This window comes from Oryctolagus cuniculus, chromosome 4 (genome assembly GCF_964237555.1).
Source record: "Oryctolagus cuniculus chromosome 4, mOryCun1.1, whole genome shotgun sequence".
NCBI lineage: Eukaryota > Metazoa > Chordata > Mammalia > Lagomorpha > Leporidae > Oryctolagus > Oryctolagus cuniculus.
In genome coordinates, this window is record NC_091435.1 from 132,270,462 (window position 1) to 132,290,409 (window position 19,948).

Here is a 19,948-nt window from a genome sequence, read left to right on the forward strand (position 1 = left end):
TCCTCCCCAGATTTGCTGGCACTCTTAGGGCGTCTGTGAAGGTTTTATTGCCCCATGTTATCAGGTCAGGTAGCCCATCTGGTTCTGAGGAAAGAATTCTCCTGGGAGCTTTCTTTGGGGGAAGGGCTGGTACCAGCTGGAAGGTACCAGGATCTGGGCAGGACTTCGAAGTGCAAAATGCTGGGCTTCTGGAGCTTCCCCAGTAGGTGCTGGTCTTCAGGCCTGTCTCACACACTCATAGGCTCAATTTCTGACTTCCTACCTAAAAGTATGGATTGCCATTAACCAAGGAAAAGATTCACTCCTAAGCACCGGCCAGCATTTTCTGCCTTCATTAGTGCTCCATGTGAACACCTGCTTTGTGTCTGCATCAAACCCATCCGTTGTCTTTTGGCAGTGCCTCAGAGGTGTTTTTCGAACAAGGACCTACAAGAATTGGAGGCTCTTATAAAAAGCTAGTTTATCGCGAGTACACAGATGCCTCCTTCACTGACCGAAAGGAGCGAGGCCCTGAAGAGGAACACCTTGGCCTGCTGGGTGAGTCTGAGCAGGACACAGGAGCGCGTCGTCGTTACACTCTCCCCCAGGAGCCACCAACCTCAGAAAGAACAGAAAAGCCAGGCCCTGCAGCGTGATTTCTACACGCAAGCTAGACGCAGGGAGCAGGGAACATCAATCAAACGCTGCAAATGACTTTCCCAGATGTAGATTCCCAATGCTGAATCTTAATCATTAAAAGCCATGCTGACTTCAAATGATTATTTTTGTTGTTGCTGTTCAAAGAGATAAAAGGAACTTGTGTGCTATGTGACTTGGTTTAAATATGTAACCAGGCCGTTAACTTCTGCTCCCAGCTGAAAGTACATTGCCTCAGAAAGAAAAGGCAGGCTACAGATGAGGAAGGCTGGATCTGTCCCAGGGCCCTGTGAGGGCGGGCCTGGGGCACAGCCCAGAGGCAGGCTCTCCCCCAATGCTCAGGCTGAACAGCAGAGCTGGGGAGCCCCGTCTGGATTCAGCAGAGGTCTGGATCCAGACGGTCCTTACTGCTCACCTACCATCTGTGTGACAGCTGACACTCAACTGCCTGTGGCTGTTCCCCTTCTGTACAATGGGAAGAATAATGGTTTTTGTCTCATCAAACTAGACAAGGATTAGATTTGTTAATACACATGAACACTCAGAACAGATAGGAAGCTCTCAGTAAGTGAACTATGTAAGTACTGCATATTTATGTTTTTATTCAATAATTGGTAATAACATTGATTGTGTGGTGGGAAATCTGAAAGTGTTACCCTTCACTTCCAAGACAATTGAACTTGCCTGCTTTAGGTGGTACAACTTTGTAGCACCCTCTGACCTGAGGATAAAGGCACACATCTAGAAGACTAGGGTGAGGAGAGTGTAGACTTGCTGAAAAGCTTTTTGTAGCTGTCTATAGTTTATTAACTGTCTTAGACAAAAATGACAACCAACTTCATTAATTTGAAGTTGGGTCAAAAAGTTCTTACTTCTTTCCAACCTTACCACGTCAGATTAAATATGGATTTATTATTTTTTGAAGATTTATTTTATTTATTTGGAGGTCAGAGTTACATGCAGAGAGAGGTCTTCCATTTGCTAGCTCACTCCCCAAATGGCCGCAATGGCTGGGGCTAGGCCAGGCTGAAGCCAGGAGCCAGGAGTTTCTTTCAGGTCTCCCACATGGGTGCAGGGCCCAGGCACTTGAGCCGTCTTCTGCTGCTTTCTCAGGTGCATTAGCACGGAGCTGGATTGGAAGTTATGCCCATATGGAATGCCAGTGCCACAGACAACAGCTTTAGCCATCATGTCACAATGCCAGCCTCAATAACAGACTTAGTAAAAATCAGACTTTCCACCTGCCACAAATAAGCATGTTTCTCCCAGTGGTGCTTGCCAGAGGGCACAAACAGAGAAAATAACTGTTTTGTATACTCCGTGTGTTATACAGCAAGGAAGGATAATATTTCTCTTTGTCCCTAGGTCCTGTCATTTGGGCAGAGGTGGGAGACACCATCAAGGTCACCTTCAAAAACAAAGGACCGTTTCCCCTCAGTATTGAGCCAACTGGGGTGAGGTTCAGTAAGGACAATGAGGGCACATTCTATGCCTCACATTCCAGCTCGAGTGGGGGTGAGTACAGCCCTCTGTAGCCGGCCATAGTGTTGACTAACCCACTGTTAGTGTCCTGCAAAAGCTGAAGGGAGCAACTGCTCACGTATTGTCTTCATGCCAAAAAGCAAACAGACCTTTGCTCCTACCATTTTCAATTGGTTTGTGGGATTTTGTCCTGCCCTAATTTGATGAGTATTGATAATGCTGATAGTAATTTAGTTGGGTTATAACAAGTCGGAATTTCTGAAAGACTATTTGGGTGATTTTCAATTTTAAAAATGTGATTGTAGAGGTTAGAGGCTTAAGAATATTTGAAAAACATAAAAAGTTACAGCCAAAAACATCAATTACCAATAGTTCTATGAACAACCATGACCACTATTATATTTTGATGTAATTCTTCAACTTTCATTTGTGCACATAAATATATATTTTAAATATGGTACAGATCATGAATTAAATATACAAGTGGCCTTCACATCACCATTTAATTCCATTTTCCAAGAACTTTTTGAAATACCTTTGTATATTTATACTTGTATACACAGAGTTTGTTCTCCTAGTTAGCACTGTAGGCATTTACAAATATAACTTTAATGTAACAAAACATTCTATTATGTGAAGGGGTTTGAGTATATTTATATATGAAGGCTGACCAGTGAAGCCTCTGTGTTACCACATCCAGTCTGACTATGGGAGGTAATTCAGTCCTTCTGGCCTCAGTGTCCTCAAGTGTAAATCTGAGCTATATGAGCAGGATCATTTGCAAAGTTCCTGTCAGTTCTATGGTTATTGTCAAGTTCAGTTTTGTTCAGCACAACCTGCGTGGCCTACTCCCTTGCCAGGCACTGCTGCAGGTGATGCAGAGAGAGAAAAGCAAAGCAAAATTCTGTTTGGGAGAGAAACACACACAATAAAGATGAAAAGTTCTAGGGATGTTTTAGGGGTGTTTGGGTACAAAGAGGGGCACCTGGGGCTATCACCCTTGTTACCTGACACAGGAGCACCCATGGATTCCATTCTAACTCATGCAGAGGTGGGTTTTCAGCCTACATTCAACCCTATCGACGTTGTGGTTAGAATGGCCACGTTAGAAAGCACACTTAACCTTAAGCAGTGCGACCTTCTCACAGGTGGGCCTCGTCCTTCAGCCTCCCATGTGGCTCCCAAAGAAACCTTCACCTATGAATGGACTGTTCCCAAGGAAGTGGGACCTACTTATGCCGACCCAGTGTGTCTGTCTAAGATGTATTATTCTGCTGTGGACCCCACCAAGGATATATTCACTGGGCTTATTGGGCCAATGAAAATATGCAAGAAAGGAAGTTTACATGCAAATGGAAAACAGGTGAGACTAATCATGGAAAATGAAAGTGAATTGCCTGTGTCTTTGAATTATAATTGTCATAGGAAGTTTCTGAGTTTTGAGGCAGTGAAGATTCTATGCATAATACTTTTTATAAATTTTTCAGGTTTATAAAATCTGTACTGTGTCAAGATCTTCTGGCTAACATAATTGTTCCAAGACGAGCTGGAAACAAAATTTTTCCATGAGATTCAAGATCTTTTATAATAAAATTAAACTCTAACACACACATTTTATTTATTTATTTATTTATTTATTTATTTATTTATTTATTTATTTATTTTTAAAAGATTTTTATTTATAGGCCAGCACCGCGGCTCACTTGGCTAATCCTCTGCCTGCGGCACCGGCACTCTGGGTTCTAGTCCCGGTTGGGGCGCCGGTTCTGTCCCGTTTGCTCCTCTTCCAGTCTAGCCCTCTGCTGTGGCCCGGGAGTGCAGTGGAGGATGGCCCAAGTGCTTGGGCCCTGCACCCCATGGGAGACCAGGAGGAGGCATCTGGCTCCTGGCTTTGGATTTGCGCAGCGTGCTAGCCGCAGTGCACTGGCCGTAGCGGTCACTTGGGGGGTGAACCAGTGGAAAAAGGAAGACCTTTCTCTCTCTCTCTCTCTCACTGTCTAACTCTGCCTGTCAAAAAAAAAAAAAAAAGATTTTTATTTTTTATTTGACAGAGTTACAGACAGTGAAAGAGAGAGAGAGAGAGAGAGAGAGAGAGAGGGAGAGAGAGAGAGAGAAAGGTCTTCCTTCTGTTGGTTCACTCCCCAAATGGCCACAATGGCCGGAGCTATGCCAATCCGAAGCCAAGAGCCAGGTGCCTCCTCCTGGTCTCCCATGCGGGTGCAGGGCCCAAGCACTTGAGTCATCCTCCACTGCCTTCCCAGGCCACAGCAGAGAGCTGGACTGGAAGAAGAGCAACAGGGACTAGAACCTGGCGCCCATATGAAATGCCGGCACCACAGGTGGAGGATTAACCTAGTGTGCCACGGCGCCAGGCCCTAACACACACATTTTAAAAACCACTCATTAATGATATTGATTCAATTAACACTGAGGGAAATATTGCCTAAAATATCTTTTAGAAATGAGGAAAATAACTCTTTTACTATATAAACGGGAACACCTCTCCCAATCATTGTTTTTAGTTCTAAAATAAATACCTTAGTATATACCTTCAAATATGGATTCCTTTAAAATGTCCAAAATGTAATTATTATATCCAAGAATAATTACATATCATAACAACTCCTTAATATCATCAAATATTTAATGCTTACATTTCCCCAATTGTATTATAATTGTTTTACATTTTTGTTTCAATCGATATTCAAATAATTGCACACATTACAATCCACTGATGTTTCTTGAGATTATTTTCTTGCACTGTTTCTATTGTAAGTGTCATCAATCCTGTGGCAATTTCCCATGTCTGGATCTCCTTATTGATAATGATCCTGCGCTATCATTTAACATATTTCTTTCTCTCCCCTTCCATTCCTCATAAAGCAATGGCTAGGTCTAAAGGTTTAATATGACTCATTAGGTATTTTTTTTTCTTGCAAGATTACTTCAATGTGATCCTGGGGTTCTTCTATCAGGGAATACATAATGTATGATTGTCTCACCACTAGGGATCTTATCAGCTGCTGATGACCACTGCCTACACCTTTGCACTAATCAGAGGTGACCGGATGCTAGTGTTCTAACCCAATCATTCTTTCTTAATTGGCTGAAGCAGAAGCTTCACTTAATGGGTCATTTGGCTACTCCGAGGTACTTATTATATAGAAAGGCAATGACAGATACTTGATCCTGTTTCCTGTGCTTACAAGTCTTCAGGTTAGTAGTGCTTTTCCAGTATACTTCAAAACTTCTGAATAGTTTCTGATCATTTGAAGCAGCATTGTGAATTCATGGATTTAGGTATTACTTGGTGTGTTTCAATTCAGTACCACCATCCTTGATGGTCAAAGAATGCTTTGACACTGGGGGGCTTATTGCCTTCATTTTTATGTGACCTTCTTTGCTTTCTAACATAAGGTATTTCAAGCTCATCTTGAACATTTCTCTCTCTCTCTCTCTCTCTCTCTCTCACACACACACACACACACACACACACACACACACATTGAGACTCAGAGATAGACAGAGCTCCCATCTACTGGTCTACTCCCTATAAGCCCAGAAGCCAGAAACTCATTCCAGATCTCCCACATGCATGGCAGGTAACCAACTACTTCAGCAGTTCCTTGCTGCCTCCTAGTGTCTGCATGAACAGGAAGCTGGAATCAGGAGCAGAGCTGGGTATGAACTCAGGCACTGATACTGCATGCAGGCATCTTAACCATTAGGCCAGACCCTTGCACCCCAATGTCTCCTACTATGAACACTGCTGTATTTAACATGTTTTTTCTTTTATTTTTTCATTTTTGACAGGCAGAGTGGACAGTGAGAGAGAGACAGAGAGAAAGGTCTTCCTTTGCTGTTGGTTCACCCTCAATGGCCAAGGCAGGAGCCAGGTGCTTCTCCTGGTCTCCCATGGGGTACAGGGCCCAAGCACTTGGGCCATCCTCCACTGCACTCCCTGGCCACAGCAGAGAGCTGGCCTGGAAGAGGGGCAGCCGGGACAGAATCCGGCACCCCGACTGGGACTAGAACCCAGTGTGCCGGCGCCGCAAGGCGGAGGATTAGCCTAGTGAGCCGCGGCACCGGCCAACATGTTGTTTTTTGTTTTAGCTAAACCTTAGAACATGTCTATGTTTTTTTCATTGGAACAAATCCTGGAAGTTGACTTTCTAGGTCACAGATGAGACACAACTTTAAATGTTAACTGCTTTCCATAAAGTAGCATTTTTCAAACCGCAGATCATAAGTCATTTAGTGGGTTACCACTAGTGACTAGAATTTTTAATAGTATCCACCTTTAAAATATCAGAGTATACCACAAGTAATAAAGACAAGCATAGTTAAGAGTTTAATGAAATTTCTTATTTGATTAGTGAGTGTGTGTTTGTGTTTAGGCTCACAATGTGAAATGTATCTTAGGTGGCTGTAATTGAAAACTTTGAAGTCACTCTCCTAAAGTCCATGAGAGTGGCTGTTCGCCACTCTCTTACCAAGACTGAGTATACTTTTAATTATTACAAACTTCACAGGTGAAATTCAGTACTTCATTCTCATTTAAATTTGTAATTTGATTACTGTATTAGGTTTATTGACATTTGTACTTCTTTTGTCAATTTCCTGATGGCAGTCTTCTATTTTTAGTTGTTTATGTCTTCATACAATACTTGTAATTAAGCCATATAATGTGTATATATGTGTATATGTACATATTATCTTTTTCATGTACAATGCAGATTTTCTTTTTCTGTTCATGTTTTGTGCTTTCTAATTTTTTCATAATTGGTTAGGATTGGTGTTTTGTATTTTTTATTTTGTTTGTTGGCCTGTGATGATGTAGCTGTTTTCAACTTTACACAGCCAAATTACCAATACCTTTCTTGATGAATTTTTGCCTTTTGTATCATGCTTAGAAAGTTATTTCCCATTCTATAAGTCTATAAATATTAAGTTATATTTTAATTCCCTAAAAGTGGTACTTGTAACTAGTTGCGTTTGTTGAGTAGAACTCTAAATTTTTGTTATTTATTTATTTGAAAGGCAGAATGATAGAGAGGAGAGGAGAGAGAGAAAAGAGAGGGAAGAGAGAGAGCAAGAAAGATTTTTCCATCCACTGGTTCACTCCCAAATGCCTTTAACAGCCAAACGAAAAGCAGGAGCCAGGAACTTCACCTGGTTTCCCACATGGGTGGCAGAAATGCAAGTGCTTGAGCCATCATCTGATGCCTTCTAGGAGCATTAGCAGGAAGCTGGATCAGAAGCAGAGTCAGGACTCTCTCCCAGGCACGCAAAATGGGATGTGGTCATCCCAAACAGTGGCTTAACCAATTTTTTTTAAACAGCTATATGAACAAATCTGTTTTTTATCTATTGGCTTAAAGTGTCACCTTAATCATATCCTATATTCTACATATATCTGGATCATTCTTCTAGGTTTGCTAGGTTTACGTGATCTCTATGTCCCAATACCAGTGACATATTGTACTGTTGCAGCTTAGTGTTCAACAAATGATAGAGTATGTTCCTCCTTGACTTCAAAGGGAAGGTTTTTTCTTCTCTTTTAGATTGTTCTTAATTACCCTCACACATGCATTCTTCAGACTGACTTTAAAATAATTTTGTCAAGCCCAAAGCTGTCATGATGTGGTTTTTTTGGAATTTAAGTGTCTCACTTTAGTTGGAGAAAATGCATCTAACTGCATTTAGCCTTTTACTTAGGACCATTTATTTCAAGTTGTCTTTTTGATTATTCAGTAAGTTTTTCTAGTTTTTTTTCATATCAGTGCTGAATATTGGTTTCTAAATTGACTTGTCATAGAAACAAGCTATGATTTGCTTAACATTCATTTTGTAACTGGACATTTAAAATTGGCATTTTTAAATTCAAATAATTGCCTGCTGATTCATATAGGTTCTATAATATCTACAGATAATGCTAATTATCTTCTCTTTGCCAGTATTTCATCTTGTGCTACTTTATTGCCTTATTGTAATGGGCAGAACATTTAAAAATATGTGGTAACAACTGCTGGCTTGATTTTGTGTCAGATCTTAATGAGAACATCTCTATTATTTTACCACTAAGAATAAGATGACTACTCCTCGTTCTTTATGCTATTTCTAGATTACTATGAATGTTCTTCTATTTAAAAAACAAATCACTTGAGCCACTCCATTAGCATCCTGTACTAGGCACAGAACTCATTGGTAAATAGGACTAGTCAGTTTCCTGGTCTAACAGGGTTTATTTGCTAGTGCTTTGGGTGGCAGTAAAGGGAGGAAATAAGCAAGCATTAAAATTAAAAAAAAAAAAAAACTTCAGAAAGTTCCAAGAGCTTTAAAACACAAAGTACAATAATAAAATCGTGAACAGAAATCCTAATTTCAGATAAGGTAGAAATAATAGTTAAGGTGATAGCTAAATTTCAAAGAGGCAGCCTTACAAAGATCTGGGGAAAAAGCAAAGCTAGTGTCAGATTGGGACATTTCATAAAAATTTCTTTTTAGCTTTCCTTAAAATTGTTACATAGTTTTGCTCATTGGATCTATAAACTTGACCAACATTAACAATTTCCTAATGTTAAACTATTCTCGTACTTCTGGGAAAAAAAAACATTACTGAGTATGATGTTTTTATTTAGACTTTCTCAACTAACCTTATAAATGAGAAACTGCTTTTTCTGATATTTACATCATTAATATATTAAAATAGTTACACTATCTTCATTAAGTAAATTGAGAAGATTTCCATTTAAAAGTATTGTGATAAAGTTTAAATAGTAGGAAATAATCTGATTATAGATTTAAAAGAAATGGCCTGTGAAATTATGTTTGACTTTGTAGGAGTGTTTGGCTTAGCAGTTAAGGTGCTGGTTACGATGTCTGCTTCCCATATTAGAGTGCCTGGATTTGAATTCCAGCTCTGGCTCCTGATTCCAGGTTCCTGTTAATGTAGACTCTGGGAGGCAACAGGGATGACTCAAGTAATTGGGTTCCTGCAACCCATGTTGGGGACATGAATTGAGTTTCTGGTTCACAGTTTTGGCCTTGGTCTAGCCTTGGCCATGGCAGGCATTTTGGGAGTGAACCAACAGATGGGAGCTCTATATATCTGTCTCCATCTCTCTCTGTCTCTCTGCCTCTCAAAAAAAAAAAAAAAAAAAAAAAAAAGTTAAAGAAATCAAGAGGAATTTTATTGTTTATGTTTCTAGCCACCATTTTTATTTCATCCATGAATATTGTTCTATTCAGACCCTCTTCCTAAGTCGGTGCATTGATCACATTTATTGTGCATAATCATTTTCACTTTTCCTCCCCTGTATAGGTACTTATATTCCTTTTTCATTCCAAATATGATATATTTTGGTTATTTCCATTTTTATAAAGATTTATTTATTTAAAAGGCAGAGGTACAGAGAGAAAGTGGGAGAGAAAAAGAGAGAGAAATTTTCCATCACTTGGCTCACTCCCCAAATTGCTAGAACAGCCATTGCTGGGCCAGACCAAAGCCAGGAGCCAGGAGCTTCTTCCAGGTCTCCCACGTGGGTGAAGGGGCCCAAGCACTTAAGCCATTTTCCGCTGTTTTCACAGGCACATTAGCAGGGATCTGGATAGCAAGTAGAACAGCTGAGATTTCAACTGGTATACATATGGGATGCCAGTGTCACAGGTGGCAGCTTAACCTGCCACAATGCCAGCCCCATCATTTTTAATTATATTTCCAGCTTTATGTATTTCATTGGTTTTCTCAACTAATACATTCTTTAGGCTGAGATTTTTGTGTTCTAATTTATTACTCTCTACTTTAGTCTTTATTATTTTCCTCTTAACTTTATAAAATTTTCAAATATTACATTACTTTTATTTAATTTTGCTTAAAATAAAAAGCATTTCAGATTCTGTTTTTATTCCAAACATTTTGTAGTGTTCTCAAGGATATTACTTATGGAATACCTAGTAATTCATTTTTATTTCCACTTTGATCTAAGAGCTATTTAGATCAAATATGGTACTCTTAAATTTTTAAAACATTTTGTCCTTAGGACAAATTTTTAGTTTCGTTGCATTATAATTAGAAAATAAATTTTTCATTGAAGTTTTCTCTGTTCAGTATGTAAGTGATTGTGATGGTTCCTGTTGGCATCATCCTTTTACATTTGAAAATACATGTTGTTGTCCTTCACCCAGTGTTGAATTTTTGTATCACAATCTTTTCTCAAAAAAGGGAAATGACAATCTGATTTCTCCAATTTATGGGAACATTTAAAAACATGGATTAATTTCTATCTCTGAAATTCAAAACTGTTACCAGGATATTTTTAGGTATTGCATTATATTTTTATCTATTACTAATTTTGTCTTATTTTCAGTGAAACTTTTTAAAAATATATATTTATTTGAGAGGCAGAGAGAAAGATCCAGTCTCCTGGCTCACTCTTCAACTGGCTCCAAGCCAGCAATGGTGATGTTGACCCAGGGTTCTTTAGGTCACCTGCAAATAAAAATTGACAAAATGTCAATGTTCAACCCAGACAAGGTTTAATGGGGGCTTATGCACAAGCACCAGGGTGTCAGCAATGAGGAACAAGTTCCTCATTGGTTTGATCGTGGTGGGAAGGCATGGCCACACCATCTTGGTCTCTGGCTTCTCCCTAGACACAAGGAACTTGTATTTGTACCCAGCTTGGTGTTCTGGGCAGGCGCAATTGCTTCTTTTGCATGATATGCTCAAAACAGTATTGTTGCTCATAACTACCTTCCCAGGAAAGTCCTATAAAACTCATAGTGGGCTATTCTGGGCATGTGCATGGATTGTTGAAAGTCCCTACACAGGCAGTGAAGGGCTTTTGTGGTTAGGTTCTGGATGCTGCTTGCTCCTGATTGGTTTGGAGCGAGATGAATATATCTTCGAGTCAGGAGATGGATATGTTTTGGGTCAGGAGGGCTTGATCTTGTGAGTCCTGTTTATATGCTGCTTCAAAGGGAATTCAATCCAAGTCTCTCTCATGGGTGGGAAGTACATATCATCTCTGCCTCCCAGGATCTGCACCAGAAAGCTGGAGGTATAAGCCAGAGCCGGGCACTGAGTCCAGGCATTTGATATGGAATGTGAGCATCCTCACTGCTGGGCCATACAACTGCCCCGCAGTGAAACACTTGAATCTGAATACCCTGGTTTGTTTTTTTTTTTTTTTTTTTCCTTTAATGGTGATGAACACTTTCACCATTCTTCAAGATTGTGTCTCCCCTTTTCCTTCTTTTTTCCTAAATTTGTTACTGCAAGCGTATTTTTCCTCTTGAATCCTTTCCTCTGACTTCCAGCTTTCTTTAGATCACTTTAGAGAACAGTTGATCCAGTTCTCTGCCTGTTGTATATTTTCAATCGGATAATCATGTTTTTCACCTGAAAAATGCTCTCAAGGAAGATCATGCAATACTCTCTAAAGTTTTCTCCCCTTTATGGGAGTAACACTCTCACGGGCTCATATGATTTGAATCCTTCTTCCCCGTGACTGGATCATTGCACAGACCAGACAGCATGCCCGCTTCCTTCCTTTTCACTGGGAGTTGGGGAAGAGGGTAAGAATGTTTGTCCAGCTGCATGGAGATTGTGGGAATCCCTGTACCAGTTCACTGGCAGGTTATTTCTTCACTTCCGATGACTAGGTCCTCAAACTTCTTCCACCCTGCTCTTACAGGAATTCTTTGAGTTTTCGTGAATGTGGATGTCAAATTCCCTTTTTCCAGCAGACACTCAGATCCCATCTCTACTCACACCCCCCCCCCCCCATTTTAACTATTTTTTTAATGGTTTCGATTGGTATGGGCAACCTGGGCAGCAAGACAGGAAGAATCAGAACTTGCAGATACAGAGAGAGGCTCAGATTACCGTACTTAACCATAAATCCAATCAACAAATTAATGGAAACTTCAGTGGGTCAACTGAAATGTTTTAGGAGCCAAGCCCTAGTTCAAAGAAGAAAAAGAAATTTGTTTTCATTTTTTCCTTTAGCCTTTGTGTGCATAAATACTATTGTGTCCATGTAAATCTTCAGCATTACTTATTCTGTCTTCACCTCATTGTTCTTGATTGACAGAAAGATGTAGACAAGGAGTTCTATTTGTTTCCCACAGTATTTGATGAGAATGAGAGTTTATTCCTGGATGATAACATTAAAATGTTTACAACTGCACCTGATCAGGTGGACAAGGACAATGCTGATTTTCAGGAATCTAATAAGATGCACTGTAAGTATGGCACCATTCACCAATCTATGAAGTTATTTCAGTATTGCATATGTAGTGCTTTCTGTTAAAACAAACTGCAAACAGCTTTGCTCACTGGTTAATTTTCACTAACGATTAAGTGCAATGGTGCTCTAAGGGAAATACCACAGGTTATTTAATGTGTTGGCCAATTACTCAACATTTCACTTACCTGGGAGTCATCAGACAAAGTATGTTAGATGAATGATCCTTAAGGTGTGGTCCCTGGATCAGTCGCCCCAGCATCGTATGGAGACTTGTTAGAAATGGAAATTCTTGGGCCCCAACCCTGAATCAGAAAGAGATATGGGTTCTTGCAATGTGATTCTGATAAATGCTCAAGTTGGAGAGCTACTGGATTGGAGGCTCTTCTCATCTGTAGCTCAATGACAGGCTCATCTGATGACTTAAAGTGTAGAAAGATATGAGCTCTGCCTTACCATTGCCCAGGACAGTCTCCAGGGAGTTTTATTTCACTGGAAGCTAGCAGCAAATTTACTTTTAGTTCCCAAAGTGATATTAAAAAGTTGTTTAGAGACAGTGAGCTAATTGTTCAAAAGGCCCACAGAATTCATGGACAACATAGAAATTACTGTGGCTAGTAGAAGAAAAAGTGTAAAATTGTATTACAAATAGATGTTTTTCTCAGCTGGACTGACACTAGTCACATTGTCCCTAATCTATAAAATAGGTATTTTTTTTCTGCATTTTTGCATTTGGAAACTGTCAAAAATATTGCCCACTGGGACAGATATGTGAAGTAACAGTTAAAGTGCTGATTGAGATGCCCATAGTCCACACTGCAGTGCCTGGAGTCAAGATCCAGCGCCACTCCTGACTCCAGCTTCCTGCTACTATGCTCCCTAGAAGGCAGCATGCGACTCCAAATGGATCCTTGCACCCAAGTGGGAGAGCAGGATTGAGTTCTTGACTCCTTCCTTCCTTCCTAGAACCAGGCACTCAGCTCTGCTCCCTTTCAACCAGGGCTGCTCTGCAGATGCTTGGGACAGTCGGGGATTTGAAGTGACTGACACTCCTGACACAAAAAAGGATGGGAGGCCTGAATGGGTCTTTTTTTTTTTTTTTTTTTTTTTTTTTTTTTTGATAGGCAGAGTGGACAGTGAAAGAGAGAGGCAGAGAGAAAGGTCCTCCTTCTTCCGTTGGTTCACCCTCCAATGGCCGCCACTGGCCGGCGCACCACGCTGATCCGATGGCAGGAGCCAGGTGTTTTCTCCTGGTCTCCCATGGGGTGCAGGGCCCAAGCACTTGGGCCATCCTCCACTGCACTCCCTGGCCACAGCAGAGAGCTGGCCTGGAAGAGGGGCAACTGGGGCAGAATCTGGCACCCTGACTGGGACTAGAACCTAGTGTGCCAGTGCTGCAAAGCAGATGATTAGCCTAGTGAGCTGCGGCGCCAGCCTGAATGGGTCTTTTAAAAGTGACAAAAACAAGGTTGGCTTTGGAAAGTCTGGGAACTTGTCGTAGAGTAGGACTCAAATCACTTTCCAATGTTGTTTCCCACGTTCACAGCCATGAATGGATTTATGTATGGGAATCAGCCTGGTCTCAGCATGTGCCAGGGAGATTCAGTCTCGTGGTACTTGTTCAGTGCTGGAAATGAGGCCGATGTACATGGAATATACTTCTCAGGAAACACCTATCAGTCAAGAGGAGAAGTGAAAGACACCGCGAACCTCTTCCCTCAGACAAGTCTTACGCTGCTCATGAGGCCTGACACAGAAGGTACAGTTCCTTAACGCTAGGAAAAGTCTCTAGTGCACCAATCGGTGTGGCTTTTTGAAATCCTACAGAACATGATGAGTGAGCTCATCCCTTCCCCGAGCCTCCCAAGTGCCTTTTCTTCCCTTGAAAGAGGCAGTCTGGGGGCCAGCGCTGTGGCATAGTGGGTAAAGCCTCTGCCTGCAGTGCCGGCATCCCATACGGATGCTGTTTCGAGCCCTGGCTGCTCCACTTCTGATCCAGCTCTCTGCTATGGCCTGGGAAAGCAGCAGAAGGTGGCCCAAGTCCTTGGGTCCCTGCCTCCATGTGGGAGACCTGAAAGAAGCTCCTGGCTTCAGATTGGCGCAGCTCCGGCCATTACAACCAATTCGGGAGTGAACCAGCAGATGGAAGACTGACTCTCTCTCTCTCTCTCTCTTTCTCGCTCTTTCCACTTCTCCTTCTCTCTGCGTAACTCTGACTTTCAAATAAATAAATAAATCTAAAAAAAAGGGGGGGGCAGTCTGGACCACTGTGGCCTGACACACACGTGGGCTAGGTCTGTTTCCTTTTTATTGGGAAATGGGGAGCAAGAAGAGTGGGTGATGGTTTCCTCCATTTCCACATAGAATTCTCAAGGTGATCCCTTTTAATTATGGCTCTTTTAAAGGTGCAGACTACAGGGGAAATGACTCCCACAGACTCCACATCTAAACTTTTAAAAATAGTTATTTATTTATTTGAGTGTTAAAGTTCTAGAGGGAGGGAGAGACAGAGAGACAGACCTTCCATCCACTGGTTCACTCCCCAAATGGCTGCAATAGCCAGAGCTGAGCCCATCCGAAGCCAGGAACCAGGAGCTTCTTCCAGATCTCCCACATGGGTGCAGGGGCCCAAGGACCTGGACCATCTTCCACTGCTTTCCCAGGCCATGGCAGGAATCTGGATTAGAAAATGAGCAGATGGGACACGAACTGGTGCTCATATTGATGCCAGCGCCACAGGTGGAGGCTTAACCTACTGCACCACAGCACCGGACCCTGCATCTAAACTTTGAATCACATCTCTACAGCCTAGGTATAGTGTTGGCCTGTTGGTTGCTTGCAAATGAATTATTCTATATTAGAACTATTGCCATGTAAATTCAGAAACACCTACAGATCTAGCTCTGAAAGAGTAAAACAAACTAAAAAAAAAGAAAGAATTTTAATCAGAATGTGAAAAATATGCTTTTATTCGGTTCATTATTCGCCATTAAAATATAAGACAGATCCAATGTCATCATTTCCTTCATTTGTCTGACAACGTAAATACAACCATGAACAAAAAAGATGAATCAATGTACAAAAGTGTCTCATGGAGCTGAAATTCTAATGCAGGGAAAAAGACACAAAAAAGTAGATAGATAGATAGATAGATAGATATGTAAAGCACTTATTAGTACATGAAGAAAAATAAGGCAGCAGAAAGAATGGTGATCTATAGGAGGAGGTATCAAGAGTCTCTCAACAGGAGACAAGGGCTATAAAAAATCATTGAATCTCAAGATGTCTATTTCACTCCAGTACATTAGATTTCAGGTACTCTGTTACTTAGAATCAGGAAAAACAGATGATATCTGTCTTCTTGGGACTGGCTTATTTCACTAAGTATAATGGTTTCCAGTGCTTTTGTTTGTTTTTCTCTTCATACTATTTGTTGAACTCTTTCACTTAGTGTAGGGTTAACCTTATGATCATTAAGTAAATTAAATATAGATCTTTGTAAAAATTAAGAGTGGGAATAGGAGAGGGAGGAGGAAGAGGGTTGGAGTTTGGGTGGGAGGGAGGTTGGGTGGGAAGTAACACTATGTCCCCAAATCTGTATATATGAAATACATGAAACTTATATAACTTAAATAAAATTAAAAAAGATTATCTCAGTGGGTGATAGTAGGCATAATGGATTAAGCTGCTACTTGGGGCACCTAAATGGCTACTCTGCTTCCAATCCAGCTTCCCACCAATGTATCTTGGTAAACTCAAGTGCTTGGGCCCCTGCCCAAGTTCCTAGCTCCTGGCTTAGACTTGACCCGGATTTGGCTGTCGTGGGCATTTGAGAATGTGGGGAGCAATCCGGACTAGACTAAGTTACTCGAATTAGGACTTATTCTATGCATCTGCTCTCCCACAATATGGCGCTGGGAGAGAAGTAAACAGCTTCCGCACAGCTGCCTCCAGTTCAACCAATTAACTGTAGGACTTGCTCCTGATTGGAGAGCAGCGTACTCAGCCGAGTTGGGATTGGCGGAGGAGGACTATAAAGGAGGAGAGAGACGGCATGCACCAGGAACATCTATGGGGAACATCTAAGGGAACCCGTGCAGCCCCCGAGAGAGCCGGCCGGCGGTGTGCCACTCCCCTGCGGAAGTGGGGAATGCGGCCAGGGGGAACTGCCCTTCCACGGAGGTGGAAGGGATAGTAGCCAACCCGGGAAGAACCAGCAGCAAACCCGGGGAGGGCCGAGCAGACGAAAGAACAGCTCAGGGTCCTGTGTCGTTCCTCCACAAAGAGGGGGAGCGACAGAGAAGTAAACAAGCAGATGGAAAATTGCTCTCTCTCTCTCTCTTCCCTCCTCCCTCCCTGTCTCTCTGGCTTTGCCATGTAAGGTCACCATAAGGATTTTGGTGTCGACTCTGAGAGAGGCCGGGACGGGGAGTGTAGGTGTTGGAGGGGAGCAGAGAGGGGATTGAGCAAAGGACTGACCTGCTTTCTTATTTATTGCTCCAGGAACTTTTGAGGTTGAGTGCCTTACCACCGATCATTACACAGGCGGCATGAAGCAAAAATACACCGTGAACCAATGCGGGCGGCGGGCTGAGGGCTCCACCCTCTACCAGGGAGAAAGGACCTACTACATTGCAGCAGTGGAGGTGGAATGGGATTACTCCCCGAGCAGGACATGGGAAAAGGAGCTGCATCATTTACAAGAGCAAAAGTAATCATCCGGACTCTGCTCCCCAGTGTGTTCAGCTTAATGTTAAGTTTCCCTTTCAGAGAAGAAAGAATTCTGCTAAATATTAGAAAAACCAGCAGCTGCATTAAACAGTTAGAACAACAACAACAAAATACTTCCCAGGACCCCATCCTCACTCCTTTCTGCCCCTCTCAGTATTCCCACAGGAAAACTCCACCGATTTTCTTTGATTCTTTGCAATCACCCATCTTACTTTCTTTCCTTTATATCTTCTCACATTCATGTGCTCTTTCCTGGTCATTTATTTTCAAATTTAACCAAACAATGCCTAAATTTAGAGCTGAAATACAATTCCCTTTACCAACCACTTGCTGCTTATCTTAACCTTTCCTCCGGAGAGTTCACTATTAGCCAAACACTGAGCCATTTCACATTCTTAAATCTATTATGTACAAAACAGTGTTTAAATGTTTGAGGGCAGTATAGCAGATGTGGTCTCTGCACTCTGAGACCTTACAGGAAAATATGGTTCAAATCCACCAGTAACGTGTATTTTACAGAAGAGGAAAAAGTCAATTCAATTGGAATAAATGTAAGTAGAGGTAGTTGCGGAGCTTCTGAAACACGAGAGTAGTGTCACCCCCACTTCAGGTCACCCCTTTCATACTTTCCAAGCATTTTCTCCTCTGTCACCTCACTTCTGCCACACACTGACTGAGCCTGTGGACACGACTGGAAGGATTGGATGGGCAGGTGTTGGGATCCGGGGCCCATGGCATGACCTGAGACCTGTGGTGAGGCAGTGGTTAGCTGTGCTGGTGGGGCTGGCCTGCAGTATAAAAGATAAAGGTTATTTCAGTAGTCGTGGTAAAGTGGTTGAAAGGCTGCAGGAGACATCAGGGACAAGTTTAGGAAAAAGGAATGACTGAAAATAAGTGTTATTTCCATTTCTCCGGACCAGAAATATGCAGGAACACAAGATCACATCACTGGTACAATCTAGATGCATAAAAATGCCCAAGCTCTTAAGAAACCTCCAATGTGATCTGATTGAATACCTCATTTTAGGGCTGAAGAAAACTGAGGCTCCAACAGGCAGTGGCTAGCTGGGGGCCACTGCAGCTAGTGGTGGTCAGGGCCAGGACGCAGGTAGCGCCACTCAGGTCATGTGTGCTTTCTTCTTACTCTGTCTTACTGGGATGGGAAAGGGATCATTACAAACTACCACAGTTACTTCCATAAAACCGTGTCATTATTTGAAATTTAAACTTAACTTCCACTTTCATTAAGACACATACTAATCTTCATTTTTTTTCCTTCAAGTGTTTCAAATCCATTTTTAGATAAGGAAGAGTTCTACATAGGCTCAAAGTATAAGAAAGCTGTGTACCGTCAATACACTGACAGCACGTTCACAGTTCCAGTGATGAGAAAACCCGAAGAGGAACATCTAGGAATTCTAGGTGGGTTGCCAGCTCCTGTAGTTGAGCGTGGGTTAAGCATGGGCTGCATGTGCAGAGACATCCATCCACGTCCTTGGGTTTCATTTTCCCCTTCATATTTCAATGTAATTTAAATAAAAAATGTTATTCAATAAACATGACAAGCCCATATTTACTAAAGAATGTGTATGAGAAAACCTACTTATTTCTGTCAGAAATAACATATTATACTATACCCTGAAGAAATTGTATATATGTTGTGCTTAACAAATTGATGCCTACAGCTTTGATGGTTCCTAGACACTACTTACTAATGGAATTTATATCCAGATTTGCCCCCATTAGCTCACCTACCAACACACAACAGCTGTTTACTTTTTAAATTAAGAAGTAGATGATTAATTACAAAAATTACAGACAAGGAAATCAAGAAAGGAAAAAGTGTTATTGTCACATCGCAGGGGAGAGTTACCTTCAGTTTTTCAGGAATCACTTTAAGACAGTGTCTAAGGACTTGGCTGACACTGGCTTTGGGAATCTTCTTGAAAATCATCAAGGGCAGGAGACATTCTGCCTCTCCCTACCGCTTCACACACAGGCACTATGTTCCCATGCTCTCAGAGTTCCCAGAGACTTGGTTATCCTCAGCCCTTGGAGCCCCCACAGGGAACAGACATTGTTGCAGCATGATAGCAGTTCTCTCAGGCGGGAGACAGGCTAAGACAGACTAGGTGTTAGAAATGTGCGGGGCAGCCCCACCCTTCCAAACACTACTTCCCACCTGCATTCTGATGAACATCTGGAAGTCCAAAGGATGAGAAATGACAGCGAGCCCTGCAGCACAACTCTGTGCCCGGGACCCAACCCACCATGACTTTGCAGGGACGTTAGGCCAACGCTTCCCTAAGCATCTCTGATTAGGGATGCACCAGGGTCTCCATCCTTAGAGGTAGCCTTTTTGTAGTTTTTATCCCAAGTCCTCCTGCACCAGGTATAAATTCAAGAGGATTACAGCACAAAGCCCCAGGGAAAAAGAAACCGATCCCAGTCTTAGGCTGAGAAAGTCACCTGAGCTCTGTTGTTATTACTAAGTTAGAACTTTCAATCTGACAAATAAGCCACTCTTCTTTTCCATTTCTTCCAGGTCCACAGCTTCATGCAGATGTTGGGGACAAAGTTAAAATTATTTTTAAAAACATGGCCACAAGGCCTTACTCTATACACGCCCACGGGGTAAAAACCGAGAGTTCTACAGTTACTCCAACGTTACCAGGTACTCATGGGAGGGAGATGCATTTTAAGACTTTACAGGCTTTCTACAAATGACCACTGCTATAGCGATATCCTTCCAAAGAGTGGGACTTGGGGAAGTGAGGAGGCTGTTGGTGAGAGGGGATACAGGGAGGTGAGGCTGTGTGTGTGGAAGTGTGTGTGCACATGTGCATACC

General features: G+C 41.9%; 1 protein-coding gene across 7 annotated transcripts in view; it reads left to right on the forward strand.

The window, feature by feature from the left end:
* CP (ceruloplasmin) overlaps nucleotides 1-19,948 on the forward strand; it is a 76,230-nt gene that overhangs the window by 34,153 nt on the left and 22,129 nt on the right. For all 7 annotated transcript variants that reach the window (XM_002716598.5, XM_017346829.3, XM_070072678.1 and 4 more), the window contains exons 7-14: nucleotides 398-537; nucleotides 2,002-2,151; nucleotides 3,267-3,481; nucleotides 12,216-12,366; nucleotides 13,915-14,127; nucleotides 16,872-17,079; nucleotides 18,382-18,521; nucleotides 19,645-19,773. In XM_002716598.5, the coding sequence (XP_002716644.3) occupies nucleotides 398-537; nucleotides 2,002-2,151; nucleotides 3,267-3,481; nucleotides 12,216-12,366; nucleotides 13,915-14,127; nucleotides 16,872-17,079; nucleotides 18,382-18,521; nucleotides 19,645-19,773 (1,346 nt within the window). The remainder of the gene's footprint in view (nucleotides 1-397; nucleotides 538-2,001; nucleotides 2,152-3,266; nucleotides 3,482-12,215; nucleotides 12,367-13,914; nucleotides 14,128-16,871; nucleotides 17,080-18,381; nucleotides 18,522-19,644; nucleotides 19,774-19,948) is intronic.